Below are 18,086 nucleotides of genomic sequence, written 5' to 3' on the forward strand. Positions count from 1 at the left end.
CTTCTGGGAAGGCCGTCCACAAGGATTAAGAGTGTGTCTATGGGAATGTTTGACCATTCTTCCAGAAGTGTGTTGCTACTAAGTAGGAACAGTGACATGTCTCCTCCTCTAGTAAATCACATCCCCCCTACAGTTAGAAACACCTAGCAGGGAACACATTTAACCCCTTTGATCGCCCCCTAGTGTTAACCCCTTCCCTGCCAGTGACATCTACACAGTAATCAGTGCATTTTTCTAGCAATGTTCATTGTATAAATGTCACTGGTCCCAAAAATGTGTCAAGTGTCAGATCTGTCCACCGCAATGTTGCAATCCCGATAAAAATCGCATATCGCCGCCATTACTAGTAAAAAAAATAAAAATAAAAATGACATAAATCTATTTCATATTTTGTAGACTCTAGAATTTTTGCGCAAACCAATCAATAAACGCTTATTGGGGCAGATCCACATACATACTCTGCGCCCGGCGCAAATGTAAGATACGCTATGCCGCTGTAACTTACTTGGCTTTGTTTTGAATCCTCAACGAATTTGCGCCGTAAGTTACGGCGGCGTAGTGTATCTCTCGCGGCGTAAGGGCGCGGAATTCAAATTGGGCAGGTAGGGGGCGTGTTTCATTTAAATGAAGCGCGTCCCTGTGCCGAACAAACTGCGCATGCGCCGTCCGTAAAAACTCCCAGGGTGCATTGCTCCAAATGACGTCGCAAGGACGTCATTGTTTTCAACGTGAACGTAAATGGCGTCCAGCCCCATTCACGGACGACTTACGCAAACGACGTAAAATTTTCAAAATTAGACGCGGGAACGACGGCCATACTTAACATTGAGTACGCCACCATATAGCAGCTTTAACTATACGCCGGAAAAAGCCGAACGGAATCGACGTAAAAAAATGCGACGGCCGGTCGTACGTTCGTGGATCGTTGGAAATAGCTAATTTGCATACTGGACGCGGATTACGACGGGAACGCCACCTAGCGGATTCCGAAAAATTGCATCTAAGATCCGACGGCGTACAAAGACGTACGCCTGTCGGATCTAACACAGATGCCGTCGTATCTTGTTTTGTGGATACCAAAACAAAGTTACGACGCCCGAAATTTTTAATTACACGGCGTATCGAGACATACGCCGGTGTAATTTCTTTGAGGATCTGCCCCATTGTTTTTATTTTTTTTTAATACAAATATGTAGAAGAATACATATCGGCCTAAACTGAGGAAGAAATTCTTTTTTTTATTATATATATATATTTTTTGAAGGAGATTTATTATAGCAAAAAGTTAAAAATATTGCTTTTTTTCTAAATTGTTGCTCTTTTTTTGTTTATAACGCAAAAAATAAAAACCAGAGAGGTGATCAAATAACACCAAAAGAAAGCTCTATTTGTGGGGAAAAAAGGACGTCAATTTTGTTTAGGTACAACGCCACACGACCGCGCAATTGTTAGTTAAACCGACGCAATGGCGTATGGCAAAAAATGGCCTGGTCAGGAAGGGGGTAAATCCTTCCGGGGCTGAAGTGGTTAATATCCGGGCACATGTCACATCTAATTATATTTGTTGATTTTAAAATCCTACATTCTGGCATTGAACTTGTTTTGTTTGTTTTTCAGAACACTTCTCTCCTGTATGTAGGTCGCCATGACAACCGCAGTACAGTACGTCTAAATGTCACTTATGCATAAAGAAAACATCAGAATTGTTCTAGAATTCTGTGTTCTGAAATACTTGTTATAAAGGTGTTTACTTCTCTTCCTCTAATAAAAAACGATTGGAATGACAAGAAATATAAGTAAAGGGGCAAAAACTTCCCACTGGTCTATTTTGCATCACGGTAATACTTTTTTGGGGGATATTTATTATCAGAGCTTTTTTTCTCAGAAAATAGGTGCAGGAACTCAACCACGACCCGTTCAGATTTCACAAACAGTAGAAGGGTCTTAAAGGGGCATTAAATACCAGAATTGCATAACATACAGAGTGCAGAGTTCAGGGGGTTACAAAGCTGTCACTTGTAAACACAGAAACCAGACTTCTGTGTTTACAAGTGATTGTGGTGAGCGGGCACCAAAGGGTCTGAGCCAAAGGTGGTGGAACTGAGTTCCCCCAAGTTCCCCCTGAAAAAAAGCCCTGGTTAATATAGCAAAAAGTAAAAAAAATCAGGGCAAAATCGTGGGTGCGCGATATACGCCGATACCCGCTTTCCTGCGCCGAGTTTTGAATACTGCACCGACATATACCGAGCGCAGTACACTCGGGTATATTCGGCCAGTCTCGGCTTCTTCCGCGGTCACGTCCTGGACGTACAGGACGTGAGCGCGACAGTTGCCGAGCCTGCCCGAGTGTACTGCGCTCGGTATATGCTGGCGCAGTATTCAAAACTCGGCGCAGGAAACGAGCGGGGAGGACGCCGCAGAAGGACGCCGGACCCGCCGAAGAGGACACCGGACCCGCCGAAAAGGACACCGGACCCGTCGAAGAGGACACCGGACCCGCCGAAGAGGACACCGGACCAGCCGAAGAGGACACCGGACCCGCCGCAGAAGGACACCGAAGCCGCAGAAGGACACCCGAAGCCGCAGAAGGACGCCGGACCCGACGAGGCCGCCGATGGACGCCGCGCAAAACACCAAAACTGTAAGTACAAAAATAACTTTTTTTCCACAGGATTGGGGGTCACTTTAGGGGTGCGCGGTATACGAGGGAGCGCGTTAAACCGCAATAAATACGGTAGTATAGCAAAAAATCAAAAATATTGCTTTTTTTCCCAAATTTTGGTTTATAGCGCAAAAAATAAAAACCAAAGAGGTGATAAAATACCACCAAAAGAAAGCTCCATTTGTGGGATAACAAGAACGTAAATTTTGTTTGGGAGCCACGTCGCACGACCGCGCAATTGTCAGTTTAAGCGGCGCAGTACCGAATCGCAAAAAGTGGCCCGGTCATTTGGCAGCCAAATCCTCTGGGGCTGAAGTGGTTAAGGCGACGCAGTGCTGTATCACAAATAATGCTCTGGTCTTTAAGGGGGTAAAATCTTCCGGGGCTGAAGTGGTTAAAATTGCTGCGACTTTAAGTGGCATAGATCTGAACAGCCTCCATTGAAATACATAGGATGCAACTTGTCATGCAACTTTATGTGTCTAAAATCACATGACAAGTCGCACAACTGTGAATGGAGCCTTAAAGGAACACTAAAGGTTTGTTTTTTATTAGATCAATTGATTGCTGTAGGGTAGAGCATTTAAATATCACTTGCCTCGTTTTTCCCTTTTGCCCTCCAAAATACAGTAATCCAGGTTTGAAAATGCCATTTCCTGTCACTCCTCTTCTTGCTTTCCACCAGCATCTGAGCTGTTTTGCATGGTGGAAAGCAGAATGTGCTCACCCCCTCCCTATGACTACAGCCCTGCGTGAAGATGCTCTCTTATCCCCCACAGGCATGGAGGCTAAGCCTAATGGGAACTGTAGTTCCCATTGGGCCGTGATGTAGCAAGAATGAATGCGCACCGCAAACCAGGAAGTCAGTGAGAATAATGATTCAGGAGTGACGGAGGTGAATAAAACAGCTCAATTTCAACAGGTATCAAAGTAGTTATAATGCAAAACATTACTTTTTACTTTATCAGCTCCTGTCAGACTTTAATTTAAGAGGAAAATATTTTTGTCTTTACAACCCCTTTAAGGATCACCAAACTTGTCTCAAAATACCAACCAAATCATTCCTTTCATTCCTCCTAAGACCTCTTGTAATCTCTAGCTCTCTTGACTTCTCCTCCCATGCTCGCCTCCAGGACTTCCCCAGAGCCTCTCCCATCCTCTGGAACTCCTTACCCCAGTTAATCCCACTATCCCCTACTCTGTCAACCTTTATGCCCCGTACACACGATCGGAAATTCCGACAGCAAAAGTCAGGTGTGAGCTTTTAAACGGAAATTCCAACCGTATGTATTCTCCATCTGACTTTTCCTGTCGGAAATTTCTGCCAGCAAAAGTTTGAGAGCTGGTTCTTAAATGTTTAGAAGGAAAAAATTACAAGCGGAAAATTCGATCGTCTGTAGCTATTCCGACATGCAAAATTTCGAAGCATGCTAGGAAACAATTCGACGCATGCTCAGAAGCATTGAACTTAATTTTCTCGGCTCGTCGTAGTGTTGTACGTCACTGCGTTCTTCACGGTCGAAAGTTCAGAGAACTTTCGTGTGGCCGTGTGTATGCAAGCCAAGCTTGAGCGGAATTCCGTCGGAAAAACCATCCAAGGTTTTTCCGATGGAAAATTTGATCGTGTGTACGTGGCATTAGACAATCCCTGAAAAGTCATTGCTTCAGAGAGGCCTACCCTGCACCCACCTAACAACTGTACATTTATTTTATCCATCAGCCCATCCCCCACAGTTATTACCTTTTGCAACGCTTGACCCTCCCTCTCAGGCCTCGTACACGCGACCGAACATGTCTGCTGAAACTGGTCCGCGGACCAGTTTCCGTGGACATGTTCGGTCGTGTGTAGGGCCGACCGGACAATTTTCCGGCCGACCGGACAGGTTTCCAGCAGACAAATGTTTCTTAGCATGCTAAGAAACGTGTCCGCTGGAACCAATTCTGGAAACAGAATTGTTTTACTTTGTTGTATAGTGTAAAAAAATTAAGTATCAAAATCAGTCTTTTCTTTCCTTCATGATTTCTTGCACCGGGGCCCTGAAGTCTCTAGTTACGCCACTGTTAGGAGATATTCATTTTACCTACAGGTAAGCCTTATTATAGGCCTGATTATAGGCTTACCTGTAGGTAAAAATGTTAAGCCTCGTACACATGATTTTACTTCCATCTGACTTTTCCGTGGATTTTGGTCCGAAGGGCGTTGTCCGTGAACCTGTTCTGCATACACACAGCAGGACTTTTTTAGCCAACATTCACCAAATCAGGTGGTTTTTCAGCTCTTTACTGCCACCCTTTGGGCAACTTATACTATTGTTGTCCGATTGGTTCGGAGCATGCGTGTTTGTACTTTGGATTTTACGATGGAGCATACAGACGGTTGGATTATGCGATTAAACACGTCCGTCGGACCGTTGTTGTCGAAAAGTCAGATTGTGTGTATGGGCCTTAAAGGGGTTGTAAAGGAAAACATTTTTTCCCTAAATAGCTTCCTTTACCTTAGTGCAGTCCTCCTTCACTTACCTCATCCTTCCATTTTGCTTTTAAATGTCCTTATTTCTTCTGAGAAATCCTCACTTCCTGTTCTTCTGTCTGTAACTCCACACCGTAATGCAAGGCTTTCTCCCTGGTGTGGAGAAAGCCTCTTGAGGGGGGAGGGGGCGAGCAGGAGTGTCAGGACGCCCACTAACACACAGCTCCTTTCTCTATCTGCAAAGTAGAGAGTGTCCTGACATGCCTGCTCGCCCCCTCAAGGGGCTTTCTCCACACCAGGGAGAAAGCCTCGCATTACTGTGTGGAGTTACAGACAGAAGAACAGGAAGTGAGGATTTCTCAGAAGAAATAAGGACATTTAACCTCCCTGGCGGTATGATTCTTTCAGAAAAAACATGCTAAAAGCGGTACCATTATTTGCAAGGAAATTTGGCGTTTTATATTGTAGGTCTGTAATTTTTAGAAATAACTCACTTAAATCTGACCAAACAAGCTTCTAATAGGCATCCCGTGTATTACATTTTTTTAAAAACAAAATTATAAATTATAATATAATAAATAATTATAAATAATTATAACAAATAATAATATAATTATAATAAAAATTATTCAATAATGTAATCAAATCAAAATCACTGAAATTTGCTCAGTTGCAGAATTGTCGCTGTCATTACTTTTATTTTTTTATGACGAATTTCCCCACAAATCGCTATCGCACAATTCTGCAAGTGATTATAATTTATTATCGCTGTTTTTTAGCTGATCTAAAACTATTTTTGACATAAAGGGACACTTTTGGTTGCTATGGACAATCTACAGTTTGCAGGGAGAAAAAAAGGTTTTTATTATATAAAATGACATGCAGGACACTGGGCAGACCACTAGGGACAGGGGGGTGTGTTTTTTTTACATACAGTACTGTAATCTATAAGATTACAGTATACTGTGTGTATAGTGTTTGTTTACGTTTTTGAATTTGGCGCCGTTCTCCGTCCCCGTGCGTCGTAACGTCGCAGGGAACGGAGATCGGCGTCACACGGAGGCACTATGTGAATCGAGCGAGGTCCCACTCGCTCACACAGCGCGGTGGCATCGCTGGATCCAGGGACAAGGTAAGTAAAAAGTGCCTGTGGATCTAGCGAGGCAAGCCCGTGACTGACACGGGGTTACCGATAGTAGCAAGAAAATCTAACCCCGTGTCAGTCTCGGGAAGACCGCCAGGGAGGTTAAAAGCAAAATGGAAGGATGAGGTAAGTGAAGGAGGACTGCACTAAGGTAAAGGAAGCTATTTAGGGGAAAAGAATATGTACCTTTACAACCCCTTTAAGAAAGGGATATACAACCACTTTAAGGTCAATAGCTCTTTGGCCTCACTATGGGGATCAGTTGGCCTCATTACAAATGTAAGAATTTTTTATTATTTCTTTTGGCTGCTCATCGCATGTAATTCATAGAAAAACTACAATAGGACTTTACATCAGACAGCAATAGAGATCGCAGAGCCCCATTTACCAGAGTTTCTAAGGCCCCGTACACACGGTCGTACCGAACCGATGAGAATGGACCGAGGTTCAGTTTCATCGGACCAAACCGACCGTGTGTATAGCCCATCGGTCTGTTTTCCTTCGGTCCAAGATTTTAAAACATGCTTCAAAATCGAACCGATCGGTCCAAACCGATGGTTAGTACAGAAAAGCATTGGTTCAAAACCCGCGCATGCTCAGAATCAAGTCGACGCATGCTTGGAAGCATTGAACTTCGTTTTATTCAGCACGTCGTGTGTTTGACCTCACCGCGTTCTGACCCGATTGGATTTTGGACTGACGGTGTGTACGCATATCAGGCCGTACGGCCACTTCAGAGGTGAACCGATGAAAACGGTCCGACGGACCAGTCACATCGGTTTCGTCCGACCGTGTGTACAAGGCCTAAGACCCCTTTCACACTGAGGCGTTTTTACAGGGTTTTAACATTAAAAATAGCGCTATGAAAACGCTCATAAAACGCTCTCCATGCATCTCAATTGACCCTTTCACACTGAGTCCTGCAAGCAGCATCTTTGGAGTAGCTTTTGGGCGCTGAAAAAAAAAACGCTCCAAAAACGCCCCTCTCCATTGAAATGAATTGAAAGCGCTGTAAAAACGCCTTACCCTTTCACACTGAGGCACTGCAAAAATGCCCTAAAACGTTAGGGTCTTAGCGGCGCTTTACCAGCACATTGGGATTGCAGATGAGGCTTCGCTCGAATAATGCTCGAAAAACGCCCCAGTGTGAAAGGGGCCTTAGGGAAGTCTTGCTGCCCCATAGCATCCAGATTATTCTTATTTTCATCTCTTAGCCCTCGTTCACACTGGTGCAGCTTTGAAATCATGTTACTTCTATGTGATTAAAAGCCACACACCAGTGCGATTTGCATTGCCCATTTCATTGCGACTTGTGACTTCATTTCAGTCTATACAAGTCGCAATAAAATCGGTAAACAGTAGTGCAGGAACCTTTTTCATGAACGGTTCCATTGACGGCAATGGAGTGCGAACTGTCAAATCGCATGACGGTGTGAATGGGGGCTTAAAAAAAAAAGATAAATTATTTAGTTGCTATGGGGCAATAACGGCTGCTGAGTTTTGCTGTGTTAGTAGCCTGTTTTACAGATGGTGACATTAAATGGGGACACAGCGTCTGTCATTAGCCTGTGCTTCATCCCCATCCTTTAGTGCACACCCCTGATAGAAAGGGATGGTGGAAACCCCCCAGGAGGAGAGGCTTGATAGATCCCCCATTGACAGCTCCCCCTGCACTGAGCGGGTCTCACTCTCCTCCCCGAGATCCATATCTTCTTCCATTAGTGAGGGACAAGGAAGCAGAGGAGACGTGGATACGTTAGTCACAGATCCTTCATCCACTATGGAAACCTCTGAAAGAAGGTGCAGAGATGTTAATGAGATCCGAGCGTGTGATCAGTGGTCATAGACTGTATGGGTCACTATAAAATTAAATTAACTAGGGTTGTCCCGATACCGATACCAGTATCGGTATCGGGACCGATACCGAGTATTTGCGGGAGTACTCGTGCTCCCGCAAATACCCCCGATACTAAAATAGAATACTTTTCCCCCACCGCCGCCGCAAACCCGTCGCCGCAAAGCCGCCGCCGTTAATCAGCGTGCGGGGAAAAGCTTTCGTTTGAATAGCTGTATCCCCGCCGCGTATAGACACTCCCCCTTGCGCAGGATTGGACGGACGATCTGTCCAATCCCGCGCAAGGGGGAGTGTCTATACGCGGCGGGGATACAGCTATTTAAACGAAAGCTGTTCCCCCGCACGCTGATTAACGGCGGCACGTGCGGCATCCAGGTATGGGGGACACGGCTGGAATGTGGGGGACACGGCTGGAATGTGGGGGACACGGCTGGAATGTGGGGGACATGGCTGGAATGTGGGGGACACGGCTGGAATGTGGGGGACACGGCTGGAATGTGGAGGACATGGCTGGAATGTGGAGTACATGGCTGCATTATGTGGGGGACATGGCTGGAATATGTGGGGGACATGGCTGGAATGTGGGGGACATGGCTGGAATGTGGAGTACATGGCTGCATTATGTGGGGGACATGGCTGGAATATGTGGGGGACAGGGCTGGAATATGTGGGGGACACGGCTGGAATATGTGGGGGACACGGCTGGAATATGTGGGGGACACGGCTGGAATGTGGGGGACACGGCTGGAATGTGGGGGACACGGCTGGAATGTGGAGGACATGGCTGCAATATGTGGGGGACATGGCTGCAATATGTGGGGGACATGGCTGCAATATGTGGGGGGACATGGCTGCAATATGTGGGGGGACATGGCTGCAATATGTGGGGGGACATGGCTGCAATATGTGGGGGGACATGGCTGCAATATGTGGGGGGACACATTTAAAAAAAGTATCGGTATTCGGTATCAGCGACTACTTGAAAAAAAGTATCGGTACTTGTACTCGGTCCTAAAAAAGTGGTATCGGGACAACCCTAAAATTAACCCCTAGGTGTACGCAAATCGGTGACCTCTCGGGGGCTGGGGGGCCACATAATTGTGTGCATTAGTGCCGATAGAGCTGTGCCCAGAGCACACGCCCTGCGCACTCCCGGATCAGTGACCGACAGGCTCACGAAAAACTCCCGATCACTTCTCACGATTGGTAGTTTTCCGATCATGTGACCGCCATGACAGCTAATCACGGTGGCCACATGGTCACAAGCCCCGCCCTGCCTCTTGGAATGCCAAACCTCTTAAAAGAGCCTGCGCCAAGGGATTAAAGTGTTTGTAAAAGTTGAAGGTTTTTACTTTCATGCATTTCAATTATTTAGGTAAAAACCTTCTGTGTGTTGCTCCCCCCGCAGCCCCCCTTATACTTACCTGAGCCCCCTCTCAATACACGGCATGTACCTCGGCTGTCCCGGGTCTCTCTCTCTCCTTATTGGTTGAAACACAGTAGTGGGAGCCATTGCCATCCACCGCTGTCAATCACAGCCAGTGAGCCAATGAGGAAAAAGAGGAGGATGGGCCAAGCCATGGATCTGTGTCTAATGGATACACAGAGCGGGGCTCGGGAGCAAGAACGCACCGGTGCCCGCTTGCTTTTGGGGGCATTTGTAGAGGGGGAGGAGCCAGGAGTGCTGCCGGGGGACCCAAGAAGAAAAGGATCGGAGCTGCTCTGTGCAAAACCATTAGACAGAGCAGGTAAGTATAATTTTTCATGCATTCTCTGCATGAAGAGTGCAGCTCTCTCTAAGCCCCCCTTATACATACCTGAGCCCAATCTCTATTTAGCAATGTGCATGAGAGCAGTGTCTCTCTCCCTCCTCATAGGCTCAGAGACAGCAGCAGAAGCCATTGGCTCCCATTGCTATCAATCACAGCCAGTAAGGAGGAAGTTAGGTGGAGCTGGACACACAGAGCCAGCTTGGGAGTGAGTGCGCATGAGTGCCCCCATAGCAAAGAGGGGGCACGAGAGCTAGAGGGGGACCTGAGAAGAGGAGGATCAGGGCTGCTATGATCAAAACCCTTACACAGAGCAGGTAAGTATAACATGTTTGTTGTTTTAAAGAAAAATATATATATATATATATATGCGTTCACAATCACTTAATTAAGGAAGTCTGTATGACCTCTCTAACCACGTCCCGTCCGGCCTATAGCAGAATGATGGCCAGGCGGTGGTTCTGTTATCCTGACTGGGCGTCATATGACATCTTTCAGGATAACATGCCCGCGGGGGGCACGCAGCATGGTGATCGCTGGCGCAGCGTGTCAGTCTGACACACCGCATCTCCGATCGTGGTAAGGAGCCTCTGATGGCAGCTCCTTACCATGTGATCAGCTGTGACCAATGACAGCTGCCGCATATTCCAGTCAGAATAGATTTAGTGCTTGTAGTCATTCCTCGTAATTGACATCCTTCAGTCCCCTTATTAATTTAGTTGCCCTTCTTTGGACTCTCTCCAGCACATCCGTTCTGAGGACTGGTGACCAGAACTGGACAGAATACTCCAGATGCGGCTGGACCAGAGTTTTATAAAGTGGTAGAATTATAGTTTTATCTCTGGAGTATTTCCCCTTTTTAATGCATGCTAATATTCTGTTGGCTTTGGTAGCTGCAGCTTGACATTGCATGCTATTGCTCAATCTGTCATCTACTAGGACCTCCAGATCTTTCCCCATCCTTCATTCCCCCAGAGGTTCTCCCCCTAGTGAGTTATGTTTTTTGCCCCCCAAGTGCATTACTTTTACATTTCTCTACATTAAACCTCATTTGCTATGTAGTTGCCCACCCCATTATTTTGTTTAGGTCTTTCTGTAACATTTCTATATCTTGATGTGAAGTTATTGGCCTGCTTGTTTTTGTGTCGTCCACAAAAATTGAGATCAAGCTATTTATCCCTTCCTCTATATCATTTATGAATAAATTAACCACTTCCATACCAGGCACTTACGCAGCTTCCCGCCCAAGCCAATTTTCAGCTTTCAGCACTGTCGCACTTTGAATGGCAATTGCGCGGTCATACAACACTGTACCCAAACAAAATTGGCGTCCTTTTTTACCCACAAATAGAGCTTTCTTTTGGTGGTATTTGATCACCTCTACGATTTTTGTTTTTGCGCAACAACTAAAAAAAGGCTGAAAATTTGGAAAAAAAATTACGTTTTTATTTTTTTCTGTTAATTTTTTTGTAAATAAGTTTTCTCTTTCAATTACGGGCACTGATATGGCGGCACTAATGGGCACCGATGAGATGGCACTGATGGACATCGATGAGGTAGTACTGACGGGCACAGATGAGGTGGCACTGATTGGCGGCGCTGGTATGCGACACTGATGGGCACACATAGGCGACACTGATGGGCACACATAGGCGGCACTGATGGGCATACATAGGCGGCACTGATGGGCACACATAGGCGGCACTGATGGGCACTCATGGGCGGCACAGATGGGCACTCATGGGCGGCACAGATGGGCACTCATGGGCGGCACTGATGGATACTTATGGGTGGCACAGATGGGCACTGATAGGTGGGCACTGGGCATCGATGGGCACTGTGGGGTGGCACTGATGGACACTGGGGTGGCACTGATGGACACTGGGGTGGCGCTGATGGACACTGGGGTGGCAGCACTGATTTTTGCCAGGTTGCCAGTCAGTGCCCATTTGTGGGCACTGACTGGCATCTTATTTCTTTATGCTTTTTTTTTTATTTATTTTTTAGACTTTTTTTTTTTTTTTTGCCCACCCTGGTGCTCCAGGGTGGGCATCCCTGGTGGTCCAGTGTGGCGATCCGAGGGGGGGCTCCGCTGATAAACAATCAGCGCGAAACCCCCCCTGTCAGGAGAGCCGCCGATCGGCTCTCCTCTACTCGCGTCTGTCAGACGCGAGTGAGGAAGAGCCATCAACGGCTCTTCCTGTTTACATTGTGATCAGCCGTGGTTGGACACGGCTGATCACGTGGTAAAGAGCCTCCGCCGGAGGCTCTTTACCGAGATCGGAGATGCAGGGTAACAGACTGACACCCCGCATCACCGATCGCCGCGATGCGCGCCCCCACGGGCGTGCGCGGCATGAAATCCTGCAGGACGTTCTAGAACGTCCTGTCAGGATTTCATAACCACTTCCCGGACGTAAATCGGCTATAGGCCGGGCGGGAAGTGGTTAAACAGACATTGGTCCCAATACAGAACCCTGGGGTACCCCACTTACCACTCTAGACCAGTCTGAGGATTTGTTATTTATCACCACCCTTTGGACACACCCCTGTAACCATTTTTTTTATCCAAGAACAGACTTTATGGTCCACACCTGTAGACCTCAGTTTGTAGATTAAAGGCGGCCATACACGGTTCGAATTTCGAAATAATTTTCTTTAGAAAATCGTATCAACTAATTTTCGTACGAATTTCGCACCGTTAGTGGGCTGCAGCAACAGCCGATTTTCCAAATTTGAGGAATCCGACATATTGGAAATTTTTTGAAAAACAAACGATTTTCTGATCAATGATGGGGAGAATTGTGCTAGAAATGTAATAGAAAAAAAAATTCCCGGAGAGAAACGAATATTCCCGGAGAGAAACGAATATTCCCGGAGAGAAACGAATATTCCCGGAGAGAAACGAATATTCCCGGAGAGAAACGAATATTCCCGGAGAGAAACGAATATTCCCAGAGAGAAACGAATATTCCCGGAGAGAAACGAATATTCCCGGAGAGAAACGAATATTCCCAGAGAGAAACGAATATTCCCGGAGAGAAACGAATATTCCCGGAGAGAAACGAATATTCCCGGAGAGAAACGAATATTCCCGGAGAGAAACGAATATTCCCGGAGAGAAACGAATATTCCCGGAGAGAAACGAATATTCCCGGAGAGAAACGAATATTCCCGGAGAGAAACGAATATTCCCGGAGAGAAACGAATATTCCCGGAGAGAAACGAATATTCCCGGAGAGAAACGAATATTCCCGGAGAGAAACGAATATTCCCGGCAACATGAAGGTTTGGTCGACCTAATTTTGAAAATCAATGGTAGCATCATCGGATCACAAAAACACAAACTTTCTGATTTTGAAAAGAAAATTTGTTCGAAATTTGACCGTGTATGTCCTGCTTAAGCATTTATGGGGAACTGTATGAAATGCTTTTGCAAAACCCAGATACAGTGGGACTTTGGATTACGAGCATAATCCGTTCCAGGAGAATGCTTGTAATCCAAAGCACTTGCATATCAAAGCGAGTTTCCCCATAGAAGTCAAGGAAATCAAAATAATTTGTTCCACATTGACTTCTATGGCATGCAATACCGCATGTGGCCAGAGGTAGAAGGGCGCTGGAGAGACTCGTAAATACTCAGAGATCATTCGACTACCCTCGGGAACCCCCGGAAAGGTTTAGAAACACTCAGGAACTGAGTTTTTCTGAGTATTTCCGAATGGCTCAGATCGGCTCCGGCGCCCCCCGCACCTCTGGCCAAATGCGGTACTGCACATCACAGAGGCTTGAATCCTGCTCGTTTTGCAAGACAACACTCGCAAACCGAGTCAGGATTTAAACAAACATATTGCCTGTATTGCGAAACGCTTGTTAACCGCGCAATGCCCTGTACACACGATTGTACAGACCGATGGACTGTTTTCATCGGTCAAACCGATCGTGTGTGGGCCCCATCGGTTTGTTTTCCATTGGTTAAAAAAATAGAACATGTTTTAAATTTTTCCTATGGATTTAAAAACGATAGAAAAAAAAAAAAAACGATCGTCTGTGTGGAAGTCCATCAGTCAAAAATCCACGCATGCTCAGAATCAAGTCGACGCATGCTCGGAAGCATTGAACTTCATTTTTCTCAGCACGTCGTAGTGTTATACGTCACCGCGTTTGGACACGGTCGGATTTTTGACTGATGGTGTGTAGGCAAGCCTGATGAAAGTCAGCTTCATCGGATATCCAACCATTGCATCAGTTCATACAAATTGCCTTTCATTGCATAAGCCTGCAGTGGTCAACAATTGCCACAAGGTGTCAGTGCAACATTCAGAATTAAGGTTCCCTGAAGCCGTTTCGTATATAATGTTAAAATTAGCAACTGAGGCCGCCCCTCGCACTAGGCGTATAACCTGTTAGGTAGAGTTAGGCCGACTTATCAGTAGATAAGTCGACCTAACTCAGAATCTACGCCGACTTATGTTTAGGCATATGCTCAGAGATACGCTTAAACATATCTAAGATAGGCCGGCTTGCGCCGTTCTATCTTAGATTGCAATTTTTCGGATGGCCGCTAGGTGGCGCTTCCATTGCGGCCGGCGTAGAATATGTAAATGAGTTTCTACGTCGATTCACGAACGTACGCCCGGCCGCCGCAGTCGATTTACGCCGTTTCCGTAAGGCCTTAGGCAGCCTAAAGTTATTCCACCTATGAGGTGGAATAACAATGTTAAAGTATGGCCGCCGTTCCCGCCGCGAGGTTCGAATTTTTTACGTTGTTTGCGTAAGTCGTCCGCGAATCGGGAGTTACTTCGTTTACGTCCACGTCGAAATCAATAGGCCCGTGCGGCGTACTTAGCCGCAATGCGCACTGGGAAATGTAGTCGCCCGGCGCATGCGCAGTGACAAAAAAACGTCAAAAACGTGAGGTCAAGCCTCATTACCATTAAACACGCCCCCCTCCAACCCATTTGAATTAGGCGCCCTTACGCCTGCCGCGTTTACACTACGCGATTGGCAATGACAGAGCAGGGACGTGGATTTCTGTGTAAACAGAGAGATCCACATTCTGTCAGGGAGAGAGGAGACCGATGCCGTGTCCCTTTACATAGGGACAACCATCGGTCACCTCCCCCAATCAGTCCCCTCCCCCCACAGTAAGAATCACTCCCAGGATACACATTTAACCCTTTCCTCGCCCCCTAGTGTTAACCCCTTCCCTGCCAGTCACATTCATACAGTAATCAGTGCATTTTTCTAGCACTGTTCGCTGTATAAATGTTAATGGTGCCAAAAATGTGTCAAAAGTGTCCGATGTGTTCGCCATAATATTCGCAGATCGCCGTGTTACTAGTAAAAAAAAAAAAATGTCACAATTCTATCCCCTATTTTGTAGCCACTATAACTTTTGCGCAAACCAATCACTATATGCTTATTGCGTTTTTTTTTTTTTTTACCAAAAATATGTAGAATACGTATCGGCCTAAAATTGTCGCTCTTTTTTTTGTTTATAGCGCAAAAAATAAAAAACCGCAGAGGTGATCAAATACCACCAAAAGAAAGCTCTATTTGTGGGGAAAAAAGGACGCCAATTTTGTTTGGGAGGCACGACGCAGTGCTGAAATCTGAAATTTGCCTGGGCAGGAAGGGGGTATATGTGCCCAGTAAGCAAGTGGTTAAAAAGTATTCATACCCCTTGAAATTTTCCACACCAAAATACGTAAATGTATTTTATTGGGGTTTTATGTGATAGACCAACACAAAGTGGCACATAATTGTGAAGTGGAAGGAAAATGATAAATGGTTTCCAACATTTTTTACAAATAAAAATATGTGAAAAGTGGGGGGTGCATTTGTATGGCGCCCCCCGGAGTCAATACTTTGTAGAACCACCTTTCTCTGCAATTACAGCTGCAAGTCTTTTTGGGGATGTATGAGCAATATCTGCCTGCAACCCCCCCCCCAAAAAAATTGAGCACTTATCTGCATGCTTACTCTCTAAGCATAAATTCCCCTCCTCTCAGTACAAATCCACCCCCTGCTGAAATCCCCCCTCCCAGCACAAATACTCTCATTCCGCATATCCTCCCAGCAAAATCCCCCACCCCCCCCAAAAAAAATCCCCCTTAACAGCACACGTCCTATACCTCTCATATTTTCCCTCCGAGCACAAATCCCCCCCCCATTCCAAATCCCACCTATTAGCACAAATTCACCTCCCCCAACCCTCTATCCTAGCGCAACTCCCCCATTTCCCCATCCTAGCACAAATGCCCCCCAAACATCCCTACTAGTACAAATCTCCCTCCAAAAAACTATTTCCCCTCCTAGCACAAAAAAAAGACAATTGGGGTAGATCCACGTACAACGGCGCATTAGTCCCCTTTATTGGCTGTCTTACCGCTTCTCTTGGCGTTCTTCCAACAAGCTATTCCTGTTATAAGGAAGACGAGTCCCAACGCGAAGACCACCGAAGCGACGCCGATCTTGATGATCTGTATGTTGGTCAAGCCGTGTTCTGTCCAAACAAAAACAAGGAGATGAAGGTGAATTATATTCCTGAGAATCTTCAACAACAAAAGACAGAGGCCCAGATTCAGCATGGCTTGCGCTTTATTTGCGCGGGCACAGGGCAACGATTTTGCCCTGCGCCCACGCAAATATTTTGCGCTGCCCTCGATTCACGAGGACTGCGAGGGCGCGCCGGCAAATTTGCCCGGCGTAAGCGCGCGCAAGTTAAATGATCCCGCCGGGGAGCGGGAATCATTTAAATTAGGCGCGCTCCCGCGCCGAGCGTACAGCGCATGCTCCGTCGGGAAACTTTCCCGACGTGCATTGCGGCAAATGACGTCGCAAGGACGTCATTTGCTTCAAAGTGAACGTGAATGGCGTCCAGCGCCATTCACGAATCACTTACGCAAACGCCGTGAAATTCAAATTTCACGGCGCGGGAGCGGCGGCTATACTTTAGCACAGGCTGCCCCTACTATTAGAAGGGGCAGCCTTGCGCTAAAGTAGCCGTACGGAAACTCCGTACCTGGCTTGCGCGGGGTCAGCGCAAGCTTGTGAATCAGTGGTAGTATGCAATTTGCATACTACACGCTGATACACAATGGGAGCGCCCCCTAGCAGCCCCCGCAAGAATGCAGCCTAAAATATGCGGGCATAAGAGCCTTATACCGCGCAGATTTTAGGCTGCAGTCGGTGTAACGAGGTTCCTGAATCAGGAGCATTCGTAACGCCGGGCAAGTCAGCAGTTGCGCCGTGTAACCTATGGTTGCGCGGGCGCAATTGCTTCTTGAATCTGGGCCAGAGAAGAATAAAAAGCTGAACTCCAGGCAGACATCGTTCTGTATTCAATAATACATTCCCAAATGTAACAGACTTTGACTTGGCCTCAGCCCCCCGCAATCCCATGTACAGTAGAGCAGAGCTCAGACTATGAGAGGGAGAAGCAGCAAAACGAGACAATCAGTAGTGTTGCCGTGCTCATGCGCTAACAAAGGAGCATGCTAAGAGGAGGAGAGAGCAGAGTGACAGAGAGGTCAGCAGTCTGCTGCTTTTTTCTTCACTGTCCAATCACAAGCTAAGGGAGGGGCAAGACCTGTAGGTTTTACTGAACTGAAGCAGAGGAAAATCAGGCCTCCTCTCCTGCTCATCAGTGCAGCCTAGGGTTGCCACCTGTCCAGGATTCACCCGGACAGTCCGAGTTTTGAATCTTGTGTCCGGGTTTCAGGTGGACTGAAACACAGACACATTATTCAGACCAGGCTGTGGCCCCCAAAAAACTAAATAGTCACACACAAATCTGTTGCCATCCAGAAAGTGTGGGCGGCTGTCTGTGGGCAGGTTCGGCATCCCTGGGGGGCAGGGCGATGATGTCTGCAAGAGCAATTTAGCCACACCCACTGTTCGCTGTGGCACGCTATGCGCATCGCATTACTACTCTCCTTGGGGCACCCAAAGGTATCCTAGGTCACTAAAGTGTTTGGGCTTGGCTTGGAGAAAAGGTGGCAACCCCAGTGCAGCCCCAAATGTGCCCATCAGTGATGCCAGGCAGTGCCCATCAGTGCCCATAAGAGCCACCTATCAGTGCCTATCAGTGCTGCATATTATTGCCTCCTCATCAGTGCCATCTCATCAGTGCCTATCAGTACAGCCTATCAGTGCTGAATATTATTGCCTCCTCATCAGTG

General features: G+C 46.7%; 1 protein-coding gene across 1 annotated transcript in view; it reads right to left on the bottom strand.

Annotated features, from left to right (window-relative positions):
- Window positions 1–18,086, bottom strand: part of LOC120914299 (HLA class II histocompatibility antigen, DM beta chain-like) — a 48,852-nt gene that overhangs the window by 20,515 nt on the left and 10,251 nt on the right. The window contains exon 4 of the mRNA XM_040324932.1: window positions 16,292–16,408. Within this exon, the coding sequence (XP_040180866.1) occupies window positions 16,292–16,408 (117 nt within the window). The remainder of the gene's footprint in view (window positions 1–16,291; window positions 16,409–18,086) is intronic.

This window comes from Rana temporaria, chromosome 9, assembly GCF_905171775.1.
Source record: "Rana temporaria chromosome 9, aRanTem1.1, whole genome shotgun sequence".
In the NCBI taxonomy this organism is placed as follows: domain Eukaryota; kingdom Metazoa; phylum Chordata; class Amphibia; order Anura; family Ranidae; genus Rana; species Rana temporaria.